Source organism: Ananas comosus, unplaced genomic scaffold, assembly GCF_001540865.1.
Source record: "Ananas comosus cultivar F153 unplaced genomic scaffold, ASM154086v1, whole genome shotgun sequence".
Taxonomy (NCBI): Eukaryota; Viridiplantae; Streptophyta; class Magnoliopsida; order Poales; family Bromeliaceae; genus Ananas; species Ananas comosus.
This window is the reverse complement of record NW_017891020.1, coordinates 1,429-17,393: the sequence shown is the minus strand read 5'-3', so window position 1 is coordinate 17,393 and position 15,965 is coordinate 1,429. Positions and strand designations below refer to the sequence as shown.

General features: G+C 37.0%; 1 protein-coding gene and 1 pseudogene across 1 annotated transcript; one reads left to right on the top strand and one right to left on the bottom strand.

The window, feature by feature from the left end:
• The first annotated feature begins 268 nt into the window (after positions 1 to 268).
• LOC109704550 lies at positions 269 to 1,658 on the top strand (annotated as a pseudogene).
• A 2,831-nt stretch (positions 1,659 to 4,489) lies between these two features.
• Positions 4,490 to 7,867, bottom strand: LOC109704552 (probable metal-nicotianamine transporter YSL9). The gene is made up of 5 exons (XM_020225296.1): positions 7,568 to 7,867; positions 7,356 to 7,452; positions 6,605 to 7,091; positions 6,177 to 6,275; positions 4,490 to 4,605 (listed from the first exon to the last, which is right to left on the bottom strand). The coding sequence occupies exons 3-5, from the start codon at positions 7,023 to 7,025 to the stop codon at positions 4,490 to 4,492; spliced, it is 636 nt and encodes a 211-aa protein (XP_020080885.1). The 5' UTR covers positions 7,026 to 7,091; positions 7,356 to 7,452; positions 7,568 to 7,867.
• Positions 7,868 to 15,965: the final 8,098 nt, after the last annotated feature.

Genomic DNA, 15,965 nt, shown 5'->3' with positions numbered 1-15,965 from the left:
AGAGTGCGATTTTTCTGCGGGGCTGAAAAATTTCATTGTTTATCAAGATGTGTTCATTAATAGAGATAGGTAAATTGGTTTTCGACCGTAAATACCTTTTTTTGTTGTTCAGTTTACCGTAATTTTAATTTTAGTTGGAACACAAACTTTTCTGAATTAATCAGCTTATTTCAGGCAAAACATGAAGCAAACTAAAATTTTTTTAATTTCATAGTTATACAGGCAAACATAGAAATATGTAAATTTTGCCGGACATCTAGTTCACTCGAAAGTTTACTTTAATTTGAGTTTTAGTTTCGATGAAATAAACAGACTCAGACTCTCATTGCTACGAGAGGGAGCAGTCTTGAGTGTCACACTTTTAGTGGTTCGAAAAGCTGCTGGCTGTTTGGAGCAGGGAGCTAATCCTATGCCTTTGGTTCCCAGGATCGATGCATCCTAACCCTTCCTCACTGCCACTCCAGTAGAATCCCACTGCATCATCATCATCATCATCATCAGTACTTGGGAGATTCTCCTCCCTTCTCGAATCTCAACCCCTGTTTTGCTGACTCATCGTTTCCGCTGTACCTCACGAACACCGTAAAGCGGCAACTCCAATAATTGCATCTGCGAATTGTATTAAAACGCTTCATAATAGAGGAGTTGCGGAGCAGAGCTGAAAAAAAAAGAGTAGAAAATAATAACAACAATAATAATAATAATAAATAAAGGGGGCGCGCCGTGATGGGCGAAGAGGCGGCCGCGGCGGCGACCGCACCGCGCTCCTCCGCCGCTTCGTCGTTCTCCTCCTCCTACTCTTCGCTCCGATTCCTCGGCCTCTTGAAGCAACTCGGTCGCGCAGATCCTAACCCTAAGCCTAACCCTAACCTCGAGCTCGACGAGAGCGACGTGGTCTGGTCCTCCTCCGCCGCCCCCGCCGCCGCCGCCGCCGACGAGGATCCTTACTCCTTCGACTCCTCTACCTCGCCCCCCTCCTCCTCCGCCGCCGCCGCCTACTCGCCGTCCGGTCACCTGCGGCGCCGCCACTTCGTCCCCGAGAGGTTCGGCCTCTCCGCCCTCCTCGCCGACGACGCGCCGCCGCCACGGCCCCCGGGCGCGGCGCGGCCGATGCCGCTTCCGGCCCCGGCGCCGGACGAGAAGGTGAGGAACGGGTTCCGGCAATCGGCGCCGGTGGCGGTGCCGGTGTGGCCGAAGAGGAGGGAGAGGAGGAGCGCCATGGACGCGGGGAGATGGTGCCGCCGCACGTGATCGTGGCGAGGTCGCACGCGACGAGGCTCTCGGTGTTGGAGGGGGCGGGGCGCACCCTCAAGGGCCGGGACCTCCGCCGCGTGCGCAACGCCGTGCTGCGAAAAACCGGCTTTCTCGACCTGTAAATACCCTGAAGCTACTCTCTCTCCCTCTCAATTGATCTTGGGCTTTTGTTGATTGTGTGATCCATTAAAACTAAAAATTGTTTCTTTGTTACGTTCCCTTAAAAATTGTTTCTTTGCTGTGCGGGTCTCTGCTGTAGATTTTATTTAGGGGGATGGAGACGATGCACTTCAACTCGGTGCATACACTGTGGTCTGGTTTAGAGTGTTGTGTACATAAGCTGTTTTATTTGATGTTTCTAATAATGATTGAAGTTAAAGAAGTGAATTTTATTGCTTGATATATATATATGCTATAAATGAGAGCCTAGTCACTGTTGGTGTTTGTATTTTGCAGTAAATTCAGTCTTTTAGCCCTCGCTATTTTTTTTTTCTTTGTTTCCTTTTATTTGGATTATATATTATCACTTGGATGCCTCTGAAAAAATACTTCACATTAGGAGAAGAGTTCTTATTTGGTCAAATTAAAACATAGGTTTTTCGGGACCATTAATTTTTTTTTTTTTTGGGGGGGAATACTAGAAGGACCATTTAAGATCTTTTACGATTAATTATGAAGCACTAAATTCTACTCCATAAACAAAGCACTGATTCGAAGATATAGAATTTCTCTCTTTCTGTTAAGAATGATGTAAATGGTGATTCTGCAAATCTTTCAAAATGTGGATGATGCTTAATGCGCTCGGCTGCTTTGCGAAAAGTTGGTTGACCGTCGATATGAGTACAAAGAAGGGAATACAGTGGTACCTCACATAGGAAAAAGAAGAACATTCGTGTGCTAGTTCTCTCTCTCTCTCTCTCTCTCTCTCTCTCTCTATATATATATATATATATATATATANTAAACCTACCTACTGCCGTAAAGAGAAATGGCAATCGAAACAACCCGAAGAACAAAATCAAGGAGATTCTTTCCATATTAAAAAAAAAAAAAGTATAGATCGTAAAAATAAAAACACAAACAAAAAAATTAAGGAAAAACATCCAAGTCTTAGATTTAAGTCCTACTATTATTGATCTTCGACGACAAAAATTCGACGTAAATCACATACAATTACACGATACAACAAAAACAAGCAATGATCGAAAAAAAGTCGACGATGACATACTACAAGAACAAATCCTACTTTGGAGGTAAATTCGAGTTTCTTTCTGACTTTGAATTATTTTCGATAACATGTATTTTCGATAACATGAAGCAGATCTTAGATCTAATGTCATTACAATGAAGTTCGTATGAATGTGATTGACTAATACTTTATCGGAGTTAACCATTTCTAGATCTAAAGCTAGTACTTTCTCCCTAAATCGACGGATTATTCAAAGTCTTAGGAAGCAACAAGAGGGGTATTTTGTTTTTAAAACTCCGTAAAAACAAATATAAGCACCGAACGTGAGATACAAAGATTAACTCGCGGCAGTAAAGAGTCTAGTACTATTAACTGATGTTTAATTGAATAGGCTCGCCTTGACGCTGACGACAAGATTAGTTACCTAAGGTGTGGGGAGTTCCTCTATTCTACCGGTTCATGTGTTGAAAAGGACTAGAAGACGAGTAGCTTGGACTTAAAGTTAAACCTAAACGACACTTATAAAGTTTGAGTTACAGGAGAGTCTTTCGTCCAAGCGCCGAAATATTTGATAAAGCGTTAATCGAAGGAGACCTCGAAGAAGCTCACCAAAATGAGACCACCTCTACCTAGTACACCCAAGCGCGTTAAGGGCTGAAAGCCAGAATTTCGGACCTTTGTCTGCATTTTGGGACGAATAGATATAAGAGGAGTAGCAAGCAAATTGAGAACTCAGTTGACACAAAACGAATGATAGTACTGTAGAGGATAAGGACGTCTAAAAAGAAGCTAAAATCGGAGTGAATACAACCGCGTCCCTACTAAACAAGGGTAGAGCAATTAGAAAGAGAAGAAAAACCCCGTTAAGAAAGGACCCCTTACTACACCGGCGACTAATCACTGGATTTCCCTCTAACCATAGGACGATCAGATGGTCTTTCATCATACTCTTCGAACGTCCCGATGTTCCAGACGATTACCTGCTCTCTTTGAATTTTGTATTAGTAAATATTGTTCTATAGTTCAACTACAAAGATTATCATCATAGAAGAAGCACAATGTCCAGAAGTAGAGATATCGAGAGTAAGATCCTCTACCGGACATGTTAAAGGAGTTCTAAGAACGAAAGTGACGATCTTTGTATGTACGAGCTGGCTCTGCGTTGTTGGAGTTTTTTCCATTTTCTCTGGTTACTTGAATCGTATCTAATACCTCGTTGTGGGAAAGTAACTTTAGTTCAATATGAAACAGGTAGTCTTCAAAGTAAAACGGAAACGTAAGCTAAGGAAGCCTTTAATTACCGAGTTTGAGGTAATTCTTGTACTTAATTCAGTAAGATAATCAAAGGACAGGTATCAACTTTTATCAACTTCAAATTTCTTTAAACCCCACATGGAATTGAAATCTCTTTACTAGAACGTCACCGTCTACTCCTATGAGTTCCGGAGCTGCTATGGGTCGAGTTGCTTGAAAAGTGTTCCCTCTCGTAAGGGTATACCGATCGGATGAGTCCAATGTGGGAGAAGTGCCAGCAGAGGTGTTATCGTTAGGGGAAGTACAAGGGCCTCAACTTCACCATGATGCACTAGTAGCGTATGTACGAGCGGGGACGAGACCCGAAGACGTTACGAATGCCACGCCCTGAGTGGCTGTACTTGTACCGGATGTTGATACCTTTCCAACGGGAGAAGTAGTAGCGCCGGAACCGGCCTTTTCTGAGTCCACAACATCGCCCGGATCAACCGACGCCGGACTATTTCAGCCAGCACAGCTAGAGGCGTCTGGATTACGTACTGAAGTTCTGGCCGGTAGAGTGCGATTGGAGCGGTGCCAGCTACGAAGAGTCGGTTCGGTAGCCTTGGCGGTACCCGACGCAATATCGGGGAGATTGGAAGGAGGAGAAGATGTTCCGGAAACTATATCCCTTGGGGCTGCCTTCAACCTTCCGGGGAATACGAAACTAGATGTCTTTGTACCGCTAAGACCCCCAGCTCCCGAAGAGGCGCGAGGGTGTGGTGACAGATGTCGAAACAATACCGAAGAAGCCTAAGCGCCGCCACCGGTTGAACTACTCCCTAGACGAAGGCCGCTTGATACCCGCCACCCAAGGCGACGGCTACCGTTACCGTCAAGGCAAGGAGCAACCGCGCTCGAAGCGGTAACTGTACACAAACCCCTCGAACTATCACAAGAGAACCGTGTTTTAATTATCATCGTTCCGGCGTAACTACCACGGCCGCCACCGCAGCCCTGACTAGACGCCCCTACCCGACACCTAAGAGGGAAGAAGGAACAACCGAAACCGATTTTAATTAGGCGGGTATACATACTTCAAATACGGTCGTTTTATCTCCTCTAGCGTATGTATGAACCGTCGAATTCTGTATCGATATAAACAAGAAGGACTCCTCTCCTAAAACATTCTCTGCCGTCATTACAATCTGTTCCTAACGTCTTTGTTTCAAGTTTGCTTCTATGTCTCCTATTTACTTCTCTACTGTTTAAGTACTACTAGCTGGATGGTTATAATGTACCAACAAACTATAACTTTAAGTGGAGACGGCCAGCTACTACCGCCTGGTTTAACTACAACTGCTTTCTTCCTATATATAACGCCACATGTAGTAGCTCTCTAAAGTGTACTTCTATATTCTACTACTTGTATAAATAGCTTTATCGATGCACCTCTTCTAAATATATTAGAGGTTGAATTTCGAAACATGCTAGAGGTCATTTTACAACATTGTTCCTATTTTACAACATTGTTCCTTTTTATTAGTACCATCATAATAATAACATCATTAGTACCGTCATATGACAACAAACCTACTACTTTGTACCATAGATCAATAAATTCAGAATTTAGTAGGCTTAAAGTCCTATCGAGTAATCGACACATGTAAAGTAGGTAGTTGGTGGCTACGGAAATTTGTCTCATAACGACGAGCACTTTGATTGGTTCATGGCGTATTTTTGAACGATTCACTCAAAAGAGTTTTTTTTTTTTTTGAAGGAGTCACTCACAAGAGGTAGTTCTCTACAAATGTTAATTTGCCGATTCGTTGGGTAGATTAGGTGGTTTACGGGTATTAGTAAGTTTAGGTATTCGAACGATGTGAGGATGAAGTCTTTGATGTGTGTGTATATTTATATGTATATCTCAAGTCGATCATATGAGAATACCCATGCTAGCAAAAGCATGAGTTCAGCAAAAGTTACTATCTTGAAAGCTTAGCTGCTGGGTTGGCAATTTTAATAGATCTCGTAAATTTTAAAGATTTTTAATTTAAAATATTAAAAAAACTGTAATAAATGGAATGCTTGTTTTCTTGAGTTTTAACTATTAACAGTTGCCAGCCATATTTTATAAATGATCAAATTATCACATTTTCATAACTTTATTCAACTTAAAAAAAATTTTTTTTAAGATAAGTGATAGATCTATTTCTAGTTATTGAGGCTAGAATTTAACTTCCTAGGCTAGTAGGTAAAAATCCTGTAGCAAGCTAAAACCGGCAAGTAAAATATAGACGAACTACCTGAAATATTACTAAAGCTTTTTAATGCTTTAAATAAAAGATCTTCAAAGTTTATGAGATCTAGTACAAATTGTCACACCTAGCAGCTAAGCCTTCGGGTTTGTAGCTTTTGTTCAATACTCATGCTTCCTGAGATATGATTATTCTCATATCATCGGGATGATATATATATATATATATATATATATATATACCAGGCTCCTTATAACTTCCTGGCACATTTCCCTCCGTATCCACTCCCGCAAGCTCATACGTCTTCTTGTTCAGACCCAATAAATACGACCCAAATCCTCCTGTATCCAAAACAGAAAAAACACAAGTATTAACAAAATTTAAAAAAAAAAAAATTTCACAACTACTACTTTTTAGCCCTGATGTGTTGGTATTATTATTATTATTAACATTACAGTGAGAAAGCATTTGGCAAGGAGAAGAGACCCCCACTCTAATACAACACGCCACACGTCATAGAGAAGATTAATCTTATTGCCATGTGGTCGCAATTCCATCCAATTTTAATTTCTGAATACGTTGGCTCTCCGGTTTGTAAGTTTTTATTATCTCTAATTTCAACACAGAAGAAGATGATTAGAAAAATATATGTAGGAAGAAGAATCTGGACCTCCGACGGCGATGCTGTAGCAGGCGACGGCGCAGGTCTGAACAACGGTGTTCTCCTGGCGGGTGAAGGGCGCGGCGACGAGGCCGAGCTTGCGGAGGAGCTTGGTCCAGCCGCGGAGGACGACGAAGGCGAGGAGCGCGGCGGAGACGTTGAGCGTGGGCACGAGCCCCGTCGTGAGGATCAGCTTCATCACGATCACGCTGTACACGATCCCGATCGCCGCCCCCGCCGCCACCCCACGCACCGTCACCTGCCTCCTCCACGGCGCCACCCGCTCCCACTCGCCGCTCCTCGCCTCAACTCCCGATCTCCTCAACTCTTCTCCCCCCCTTTCCTCCACAACCCCCCCTTCTTCTTCTTCTTCTTCTTCCTCCTCATCCTCTCGTTGATGCTGCTGCAGCTCATCTTTGGATTCCTCCATTTGATCCTCTTGTGTCTTCTTCTTCTTCTTCTTCTTCTTCAGTAGCGCATTCGCCTCCTCCTCCTCCTCCATTAGAAAAGGAGAACAAGAAGAAGAAGAGGTCTCCATCTTAGAATTGTGTATTGGTCGTTGGTACGAAACTCAGATGAAGAACTTAGATGCAAGCAATTAACTATTACATAGACACTATATTATAATATAGATATACCAAATATTTTAAAACAGGGGAATTGCATTGACGCCATATGATAGAGAAAAAAACAAAAAACAAAAACAAAAAGATTTAATTTTGAAGAACGATTGACAACAAGTGCCCGAAAAAAATCTCACCTGGGTTTTCTCAGATCTACCTCAACCTAGTGATCGAACCCGAGATCTGAAGAGGATCACATTTATATTCATATAAAAATGCCCCTCTCCTCCTCCACTGGAATTTTGGGGTTTAGCAAGTGAAAGTAATTATTACCGACCAAATGTACTACACTGCAGTACAAGCAACGACCATTGCAGTACAAAAGTTAGGACATAGCACAAAGACTCACCTTTTCCTATTTAGAGTAGGAACTTAATTAGTTCCTCTCCTTTTCGAACTAGCGATCATCGTCCTCCTCCTATCATATGTTGACATTTTGACGGGCACACGAGGTGAGGAGATGATTTTCAAACACAAAAGTAGGAGGAAGCGAGAGGAAAAGAGGAGATGATTGAAGAATCTTTAAGCGAAGTCTACTCCGGCATCCATATCTCCGCTTCCTTGTTTAAAGAGGGTGGACCAGTCCCTGCGTTTCCACTAGTACACACGTATTTAAAAAGAATACAGTGATCCATTTATTGTAACAGATAAGCTATTGATATATATTCCAACCTAATTAAATTATTACCAATGTTTTAATCTTATAATTATCTTAATTTAATTAGAATAATATTCTCATATTTTTTTAGATATTATTTCTTTTTATTGAACACTCGGACTTTCTTGATTATTAAGAGTTTGGAAAATTTTCCCAAACTCTTAATCGTTGACAAAGTCTCGGTGCTTTTTTTTTTTTAAACCTAAAGAGGATACACTTTACTTCTTTTTTTTCTTTTTTCTTTTTTTTTTTGGAGGAGGAGTTGATTGGTGTGAATGGTGGAGTGGGGGCGCGTTGCGACTAGTGGGATAAATAAAGTAGATAACTTCTGAAACTCGTAATGATCCGTACCTTGTTTTAAACCACCCGTAGGGAGGGGTTGGTTCAACAAACCCTGACTAGACTGGCTATCTACGGCGCATCACACGCCCACAGGTAGCGTTGGCAGGGGCGATGAAAGAGAGAGAGAGAGAAATGTTCTAGCCTCGAGTGTTTAAAAAAAAAAATAAAAAGCAAATACTCCCTAGCGCTGGTGCGTCACGGGTAGCTGTAGCAGAGGTTTGTTGAACGAACCTTGGCTACAAGTGCTTTAAAAACAGGGATCCGTACCGGAGAAACAGCAAAATAGAAAAGAATAGAATAATTTCCCTGTCGATTCGGCGTGTGTAGTAGTAATACAATGTTCAGTATATACTATTAATTCAAGTATTTTTAGTTAAAGGTTGATGAACTGTGATTAATAGACATCATGTAAATAAATTAATAAACTCTCCATCCATCGTACGATAAATGAAGCCAATAAAGTAAATTTTTATTTGAATCGACTTTTATATTTAGTTAATCCTAAACTTGAACTTTAGAGCCTATAGTTGGTGGTTCGGAGAATGGTGAACGCGATCCTTGTCAACTATGATAGTTAAATTTATAACTAAGTTTAATTTATATCGATCTAACGTAATACACTAAGTAAAGTAAAACTCACCTCCAATTATTTATGATAAATGCGTCCCTGAATAAACAATCAATAAAAAAGAAAGTGAGCTAATATTGTATTAGTCACTATGGTTTGACTAATCCGGCAATAGTAGAAAAAAAGAAAAAAGAAAAAATAGAGACTCGATCCATATCCAGTTTCCATTCCCCGTACTTTTAATTCTGTATTTGAAAAGTGTAGTGTGGCTGGCAGGGATCTCGTTCACCGTTTCCTGAACCTCCAACCATATATTCCAGGGTTCAAGATTAGGATAAACTAAGTCTAAAAGTCGATTTAAAAAAAGATTTATTTTATTTGCTTCGCCCACCGCACTATGGATAGGGAGAGTTTTTTTTTTGAAAAGTGTAGTAGTAGTTGGCAAAGATTGCGTTCCCTGTTTCTTAAACTACTAACTATGAGTTCTAAATTTTAAATGTCAATCAAGTACAAAAATTGAATTAAACAAAAAAAATTTATTTATTTTATTTATTGTACAATAGAAACAGAGCGAGAAAAATATCAATTTTTTTTTTTTTGAAAGATACAGTAGGGAACCTACGAAATACACTTATTTCAGTTACATAATAAACAGGCAAACGTTTCTTTACTACTACTTTCTTTTAATCCTAAAATCTAATTTTCAACGAACTATTCTAGTTTTATTATTGGAGGTGGGTTAGTTGTACTATTTATGTCTCGATTGTTTAACACTTATAGTTCTATCTTTAAAACTTAGTCATTAGTTTTAGTAATTTTAACTAGATATCATTAATTTTATAAATCTTTAATTAAAAAAATTAAAAATTTATAATAATTACGTCACTAGTTTCCTAGCGTTTAGCTGTTGAAAACTGTCTAATATACTCGATAAACAAACAAATTGCTATATCTCGTTAAATTTGGCGAACTAAAAAATTAGTTTTTTTCAGAAATATAACAAATCTATTATAAACTATTGAAATTAATACTTAACTTTTTCAGATGATACATAGAATAACCTGAAGAGATACAGTAAAGTAGAAATACACGCAACACAAAACGCAAATAGTTATGGATCAAATTGAATCCTTTTAAAGTTTATGGTAGGTATAAAAGAGTGTAATCACGGAATACCAAATTTCACATAATTAAATCACGGAACAGTAAAAAAAAATAAAAAATAATAGCTAAGATGATTAAAAAAATTGCAAAAAGCAATTTAATCTCTGTTTCAATTTTGATTTCTCATGATTTCACTTATAAACTATTTGTATCTTCCCCATAGACTTCATAAAACATATATTAAATTGTTTTTTTGACTGCTTTTTTACTTTTACTTTGGTGTCCTATGATTAAACTATATGAAACGTAGTATCTCATAATTTCATTTTTTTATACTTTGATGTCCTTACTATAAATTTCAAATGGAAAATTAAATCCTCATCACACCTACATCTCGAGAGGTACACGTGTCTTTAAAATACATGTAATAAGAGAATAGATACCTTTCTACCATAGGTAGGATTATTGATTTAGAGCAAAAGCGACAACATGGAAAGTCTACTTACTAGCCACACGTTTTTCAAGAACGTATAACCGGTTCGCAACCCGTGGAAACATATATAAAAGGTTGTTTTAAACATCTAAAAAAAAAAAAAACTGGAAAAATTATACCGTAGTGGTAGTGTCCCTCTTAGAATGCGGTTGTTATTAACACGGAAAGCGAACTACATTTATGATAGTTATCGTGGTTCGATAACTACGATAACTAAAAAATTAAGAACCTAACTCTTTACCTACCAATTTTACTATACTCGAGAGATCTCAACTCACTCACCAACCAATTTATCATATTAAATTGCCCATTTTTATTAGTTTCCTAATTTAGATTGCCATCTTTTGAGCGGTCGTGATTTAAGAACCTCGATATAGCTGTCATGGGCTCGGCCTGAGGATATTATTATAATATAATAAGAAGATATAATAATTATATATATAATGAATAGAATATATAATAAAAATTTGATCTACATGATTATATAGTAGTTGTACATATATACCCATTTTAACACGTCCTAGATATCGTTATGAGAAGAATATATAAAATATATAGACATCTCTTTTGTTGTTTATTTAAAAATAGAGAAGACTTTTTACTAACGGAGTAAACGGCAGGGGATTTGTTCCGGAGCATTAAATACACCAACCCTGTTACCTCTCACTTTTTAAGCGCTGTTTGTGAAGCAGCGCTACCCAGTTGAAGATGAAAAAGTTCGAAAAACCTCATGTCTCTATGACCCGATTCTATTCGTTGAAAAACTGATGTAGGTCTTGATTTGTACACGCAGCTTAGTGAAGTTATCACGTCCTAGTTTAGTTTAGTTGTTTCAACCGGATGTTAAATTCGAAAGTGAAACTAGCAAGAAAGGTGTAGGAGAGGAAAGTAGGTAGATTAAGTACATGTCACAACCGGATCGTTAGAATCTCTCTAATCGTTAAACAAACCGAACAAATGAAGAATACTAAATTTCATGCTAGTAAAAATCGCTTCATAGAATTTTCCGATGTTATAGATCTTAAATATGATGTACTCTTACGACTTTATTTTAATATCAGATGTTTTTTTTTTTTTTCTAGTCGACCACAACAGTTTTGTCAGAGGCAATTTATATATCATTATATATCTTAAACATCCGGTGGAGCTAGGTTGATCGAGTCACGCAAAAAAAAATAATTAAAATCATATAAATTTGAGAACTTATAATACTCTTTTTAATGAGAAATAAAAACCCATATATTTATCGTAAAGAAGATTTTATTACGTATTAATATAATTGAGATAATTATTAAAGATTCTAATTAATAAAAAATCCTTTTACTTTTCTTTGTGGTCCGGGAAAGGAGAGTCGTTTACCAATTGAGAAATTTTGAACCAGTTTGAAATCGTTTCACCCTGTACCTTATACATTGTTCTCTGTTTCCTGTACCTGCGTAGTGGCCAGTACGAATNATGGATGGTATTTGAAATTTTCCTAAGTTAAACTAGGTATTGATAAACGCAAAACACAACGCACATAAAGATGAAATGACATAGAGAAGTCCAATAAGATACATAGTAGGCATTTCCACTTCATAATTAAAGTTATCAAATATTATCTAAACAATATAAAGACTTTTTTTGATTAAAAAATCAAGCGGTTTAAATTGCTCTATATCGTTAAACAAACAAATAGCTCATATAATCTGTCAAAAGTTGTCGATTTGCGATCCTTTGATCACTGCATTAATAATATTTAAAAATTAAAAAAATTAATTTCTAAATATTTTAATTACTATAGATCAATTTTAATGATTTTGATTACTGATTCAAAATTTCTATCTTGATATTCACAATTTGTTAGCTCTGTATTTATCATGTTGATTGGGTGGAGGTTATTATTTTGATCTTATCAAGCAACTTTTAATCTAAAATCCTAATTTTCTTTCATCATCATTTCTTTGCAAACGGACAAATAATACATTGACTTTATTCACATAAAGCATCCAAGGGATGACATAGAAAGTTTTTTTTTTTTTAACTATAAAAAGAGCGAGACAAAGATAACATGTTATTTATTTTATTTATTTAAAAAAAACAAATTAAGTTAAAAACATGAACTAACTGTAAATTTTAAATCTTGAGTATCAATCATCAAATTCTTTGTCCCTTGCGTTAGAAACGGTTGATGATGATGTGAAAAGTTTTTTTTTTGAGAGGGATAGGTATCACGCCACCCGCTTCGTTTATTTTATTTAGAAAAAAATTTAGCTGAAAATCTGAATCAAATAGGATTAGAACTTGGGACCTTATATACCAACCTCCAAGTCCTTTGCCACTTGCTCTAGGGACGGTCGGTGTGATGTGAAAAGTTTATGTCTTAATTTTCATGCCCCTTACCTTTGACCTATACCTAGCTCAGAGATAAAAAAGAAAAAAGAAAAAAAGATGATAACGGCCTAATCAGTTTGGTATCACTGATTATGTTATAATCGAGTGAAAGAAAAAATAACTAACAAATAAGTCCCTGCGTAAATAGTATTTATTAACCTCCACTCAAAATGAAATGAATCACATAATGCAATCTAGCTATATTTAATTTGAATCAATATTTAAATTGATAGTATCAACTGTTCCTAGCGCAAGTGGTAAGAGGCTTGGTGGTTGATATCCGAGATTTCAAGTTCAAATCCTAATTGATTTATATTTTCAGCTAAGTTTATTTTTAAATGAAATAACCGAAGTAAATAGCATGCTACCTACCTCTCAAATAATTAAATAAATGTACTACAGATAATTAGTGTCAAGTAGTTGGAAATTGATTTTTATGAACTTAATTATCATATATGACTTGTAACATAATGATGATGTGTGCGGCTTAGCTGTCCCTTTAATAAGATAAGAAAAGATAAAACGACAAAGAGGCCATGCCTAGGGACAAAAATTTCGTGAACATCGGTTCCAAGCAAGTTGTTTGGAGACGATGTCGATGGGCACTGCGTGGTCGCGATCCCTCATAAACGAAAAATAAAAAAAAAAATTTGTGAGCTCCGATCTTGTAAAGAGAGAGAGAGAGAAAGTAGCGGGGACGGTTGCGATGGACACCCGCACACTACGCGGCATCTATCGGTCAGATCAGTCCCAAACAACTTGGTTGGGGAGGGATGCCCACCAAATTTTGTTCCATGCCTAGTAATGCTCAAAGTCTTCAATAGATGAAATAAATAGGGTGATCACGTCACGAGTACCCAAAAAAAAAAAAAAAAAAAAACTGTGGAGGGATATAAAATACACATTAATGCTTTACATATATTTTCTTTAAAATTTGTGCTGAAAATTATGATCTGCTTGATGTACAAGAAAAAAATCATTTCAATCATTTAATGGTATATTGCTCTTTCATGTGCCAAAAAATATAATGTGCATGAGTTGTATTGGTGATGTAACGTTATTAATCAATGAAATTATTTTTTTAAAATTCACCTATTTTATAATAATTAATAAAAAAATATTTTATTATATTTTTATTAAAAAATAATTAATTATTAATAAATAATATAATATGACTGATATATAGTAAAATTTCTTCTCGTATACACATGAGAAATAAGATTATCTGGGAGACATATATGTCAACGAAAATTTATATCCAAATAATCCAATTGAACTATATAGAATAATAAAAAAAATATTTTTTTAAACTAACTTTATGTTTAAGTTGATTGAATATTATTCTTTTTACTATATAATACCAGTTGTACAAGAGAAAATAAATAAATAAATAATAATCTTTCTTGACACCCAATGGCACCAACCAATGATTCCTTCACAAGGCATTTAAGTGCCCATAAATGTGATGGGGAAAATTGGTACTCTTTCCAACTAAAATGTTCTCATCCAACAAGGAAGTAATTTTAAAACATTTAGCCTCCGTTTGGTTCGGGATTAAGAAAAAAATAGTTATTTCAGGAATAGAGTTAAGTTCAGGGTTAAAGTGGAGTTAAAATTTTTTTGTGTTTGGTTGGGAGTTGGAGTTAGTCTAGAATAATGAAAAATAGTGTTTGGTTGGAGTAGGTGGGATAAAAAGATAATGATTGATAAAGAAGAATAATGATTGGTTGGAGTAGGTGTGATAAGAAAGATAGTGGGTTATTATGAATGAAAAATAATGTTTGGTTGGAGTTTGTGGGGTTAGGTGGGGTTAGCTAATCCGGAATAATTTATTTGAGGTGGGGTTAGCTAACCTCACCCATTTTTTAGGGTGTTTAGGGATAATATGGGGGTAACAAGGGCTTAGAAGCTAAAAATTAGAAAATTGAGTGTGTGATTTCTCCTCTCGAGTAGGAACGTCAGTGGGTATGAATATTCAAAATTTTATTCGAATTCAAATCCGAATAGAACGGATTTATTCGATACTAAATGGATATGAATTTGGATATGAATTTTGACTACACCTGGCCCGGCCCACAACACTTCCCCCTTCGGCAATGGATCGGGCCTGGCCCAAAAGAGGCCCATTAGCAGCTGTACGTACACACACGCCCCGTTTACCATAACTCTCTACAAAAGATCTCAACGTGTATAACATTTTTGCGCACCAAGTTGCATATAGGATGCTCCTCTACATGCATAAGACAAAAAAATGAAAGAAGTGCTTGCTCGCCACGCAACTATCTATAGCAAAGACAAAAAAATATTACGTATCGATTATTGTCTCCTTCTTATACAAAATATCAATCTTTAAGTGAAGTTGCTCAAGTAAGGGTGGTATGAACTTTTGAAAGATGGGGGTACAACCAACTTGCACATTTTATAAATGGTATTTAGGATTGGCGTATAAGGTACGCATTTCCCTACCGCCTTTCTCCTCAAGAAAAGGAAAAGAAATAAATTAAGACACGTTGTTGATATTAGACTTGGGCTTTTCCTGCACATGAGATTGGCCCCTTGGTTTCCCATCAAGTAGTGATTTTTTTTTAAAAAAAAAAATTAATATGAGACTCAAATCCAGAAACCTTTAATAAAATACTAAGATACTATAGTATCAGAAAATCTTACTAGAATTTATCTAAAGATTATAATCTCTACAACGGAAAAAGACTGTAATCCCTAGTTATTAATCTTTCCCAAATTTAGTCAAAAAATAGTAGCAATGATAATAATAATAAGATTTGTAGAAAAAAGATGGAGGATACTTGCCGCTGCCAAATAATATAAAATGCAAGAAGGATCACTACTCAACTCCACGTGTCAGCAACCCTGCATCATAAATAATCGGTGGATCACATTTTTTTTTGTTCGTGGAAAGAAATATAATAAAAATATTTATTTAATAATTATGGTGAAAAAAATAAAATTTAAAAACTAATCTGATTAGTTTAATACACCATACGACTACTAAAGTTGTTCCACTCTACATTTGTTTACTCGGAAAGCGTCAAATCCCAAATTCAAATCCAAATCCAGGTGGGGGCGAACTCATACTCAACGTGCGCAGCAGAGCACACAACTAGCGTCCAAAAACGCTTTTCCAACGCACCGAGAAACCGTGTGCTATGCGACCGCCGTTTCAGATGAAACAGCGGGAGAAGGGGGGGGGG

What these genes read in the sequence shown, in the direction of transcription:
- LOC109704552 (XM_020225296.1), bottom strand. Translation starts at nt 7,025, where the DNA reads ATGGAGGAATCCAAAGATGAGCTGCAGCAGCATCAACGAGAGGATGAG. An exon ending in CTACAGCATCGCCGTCGGAG is followed by an intron (nt 6,276 to 6,604) that starts GTCCAGATTCTT and finishes TTTTGGATACAG; the next exon opens with GAGGATTTGGGTCGTATTTA. An exon ending in AGGAAGTTATAAGGAGCCTG is followed by an intron (nt 4,606 to 6,176) that starts GTATATATATAT and finishes GTTTGTGTACAG; the next exon opens with TTACCGCTTCGAGCGCGGTT.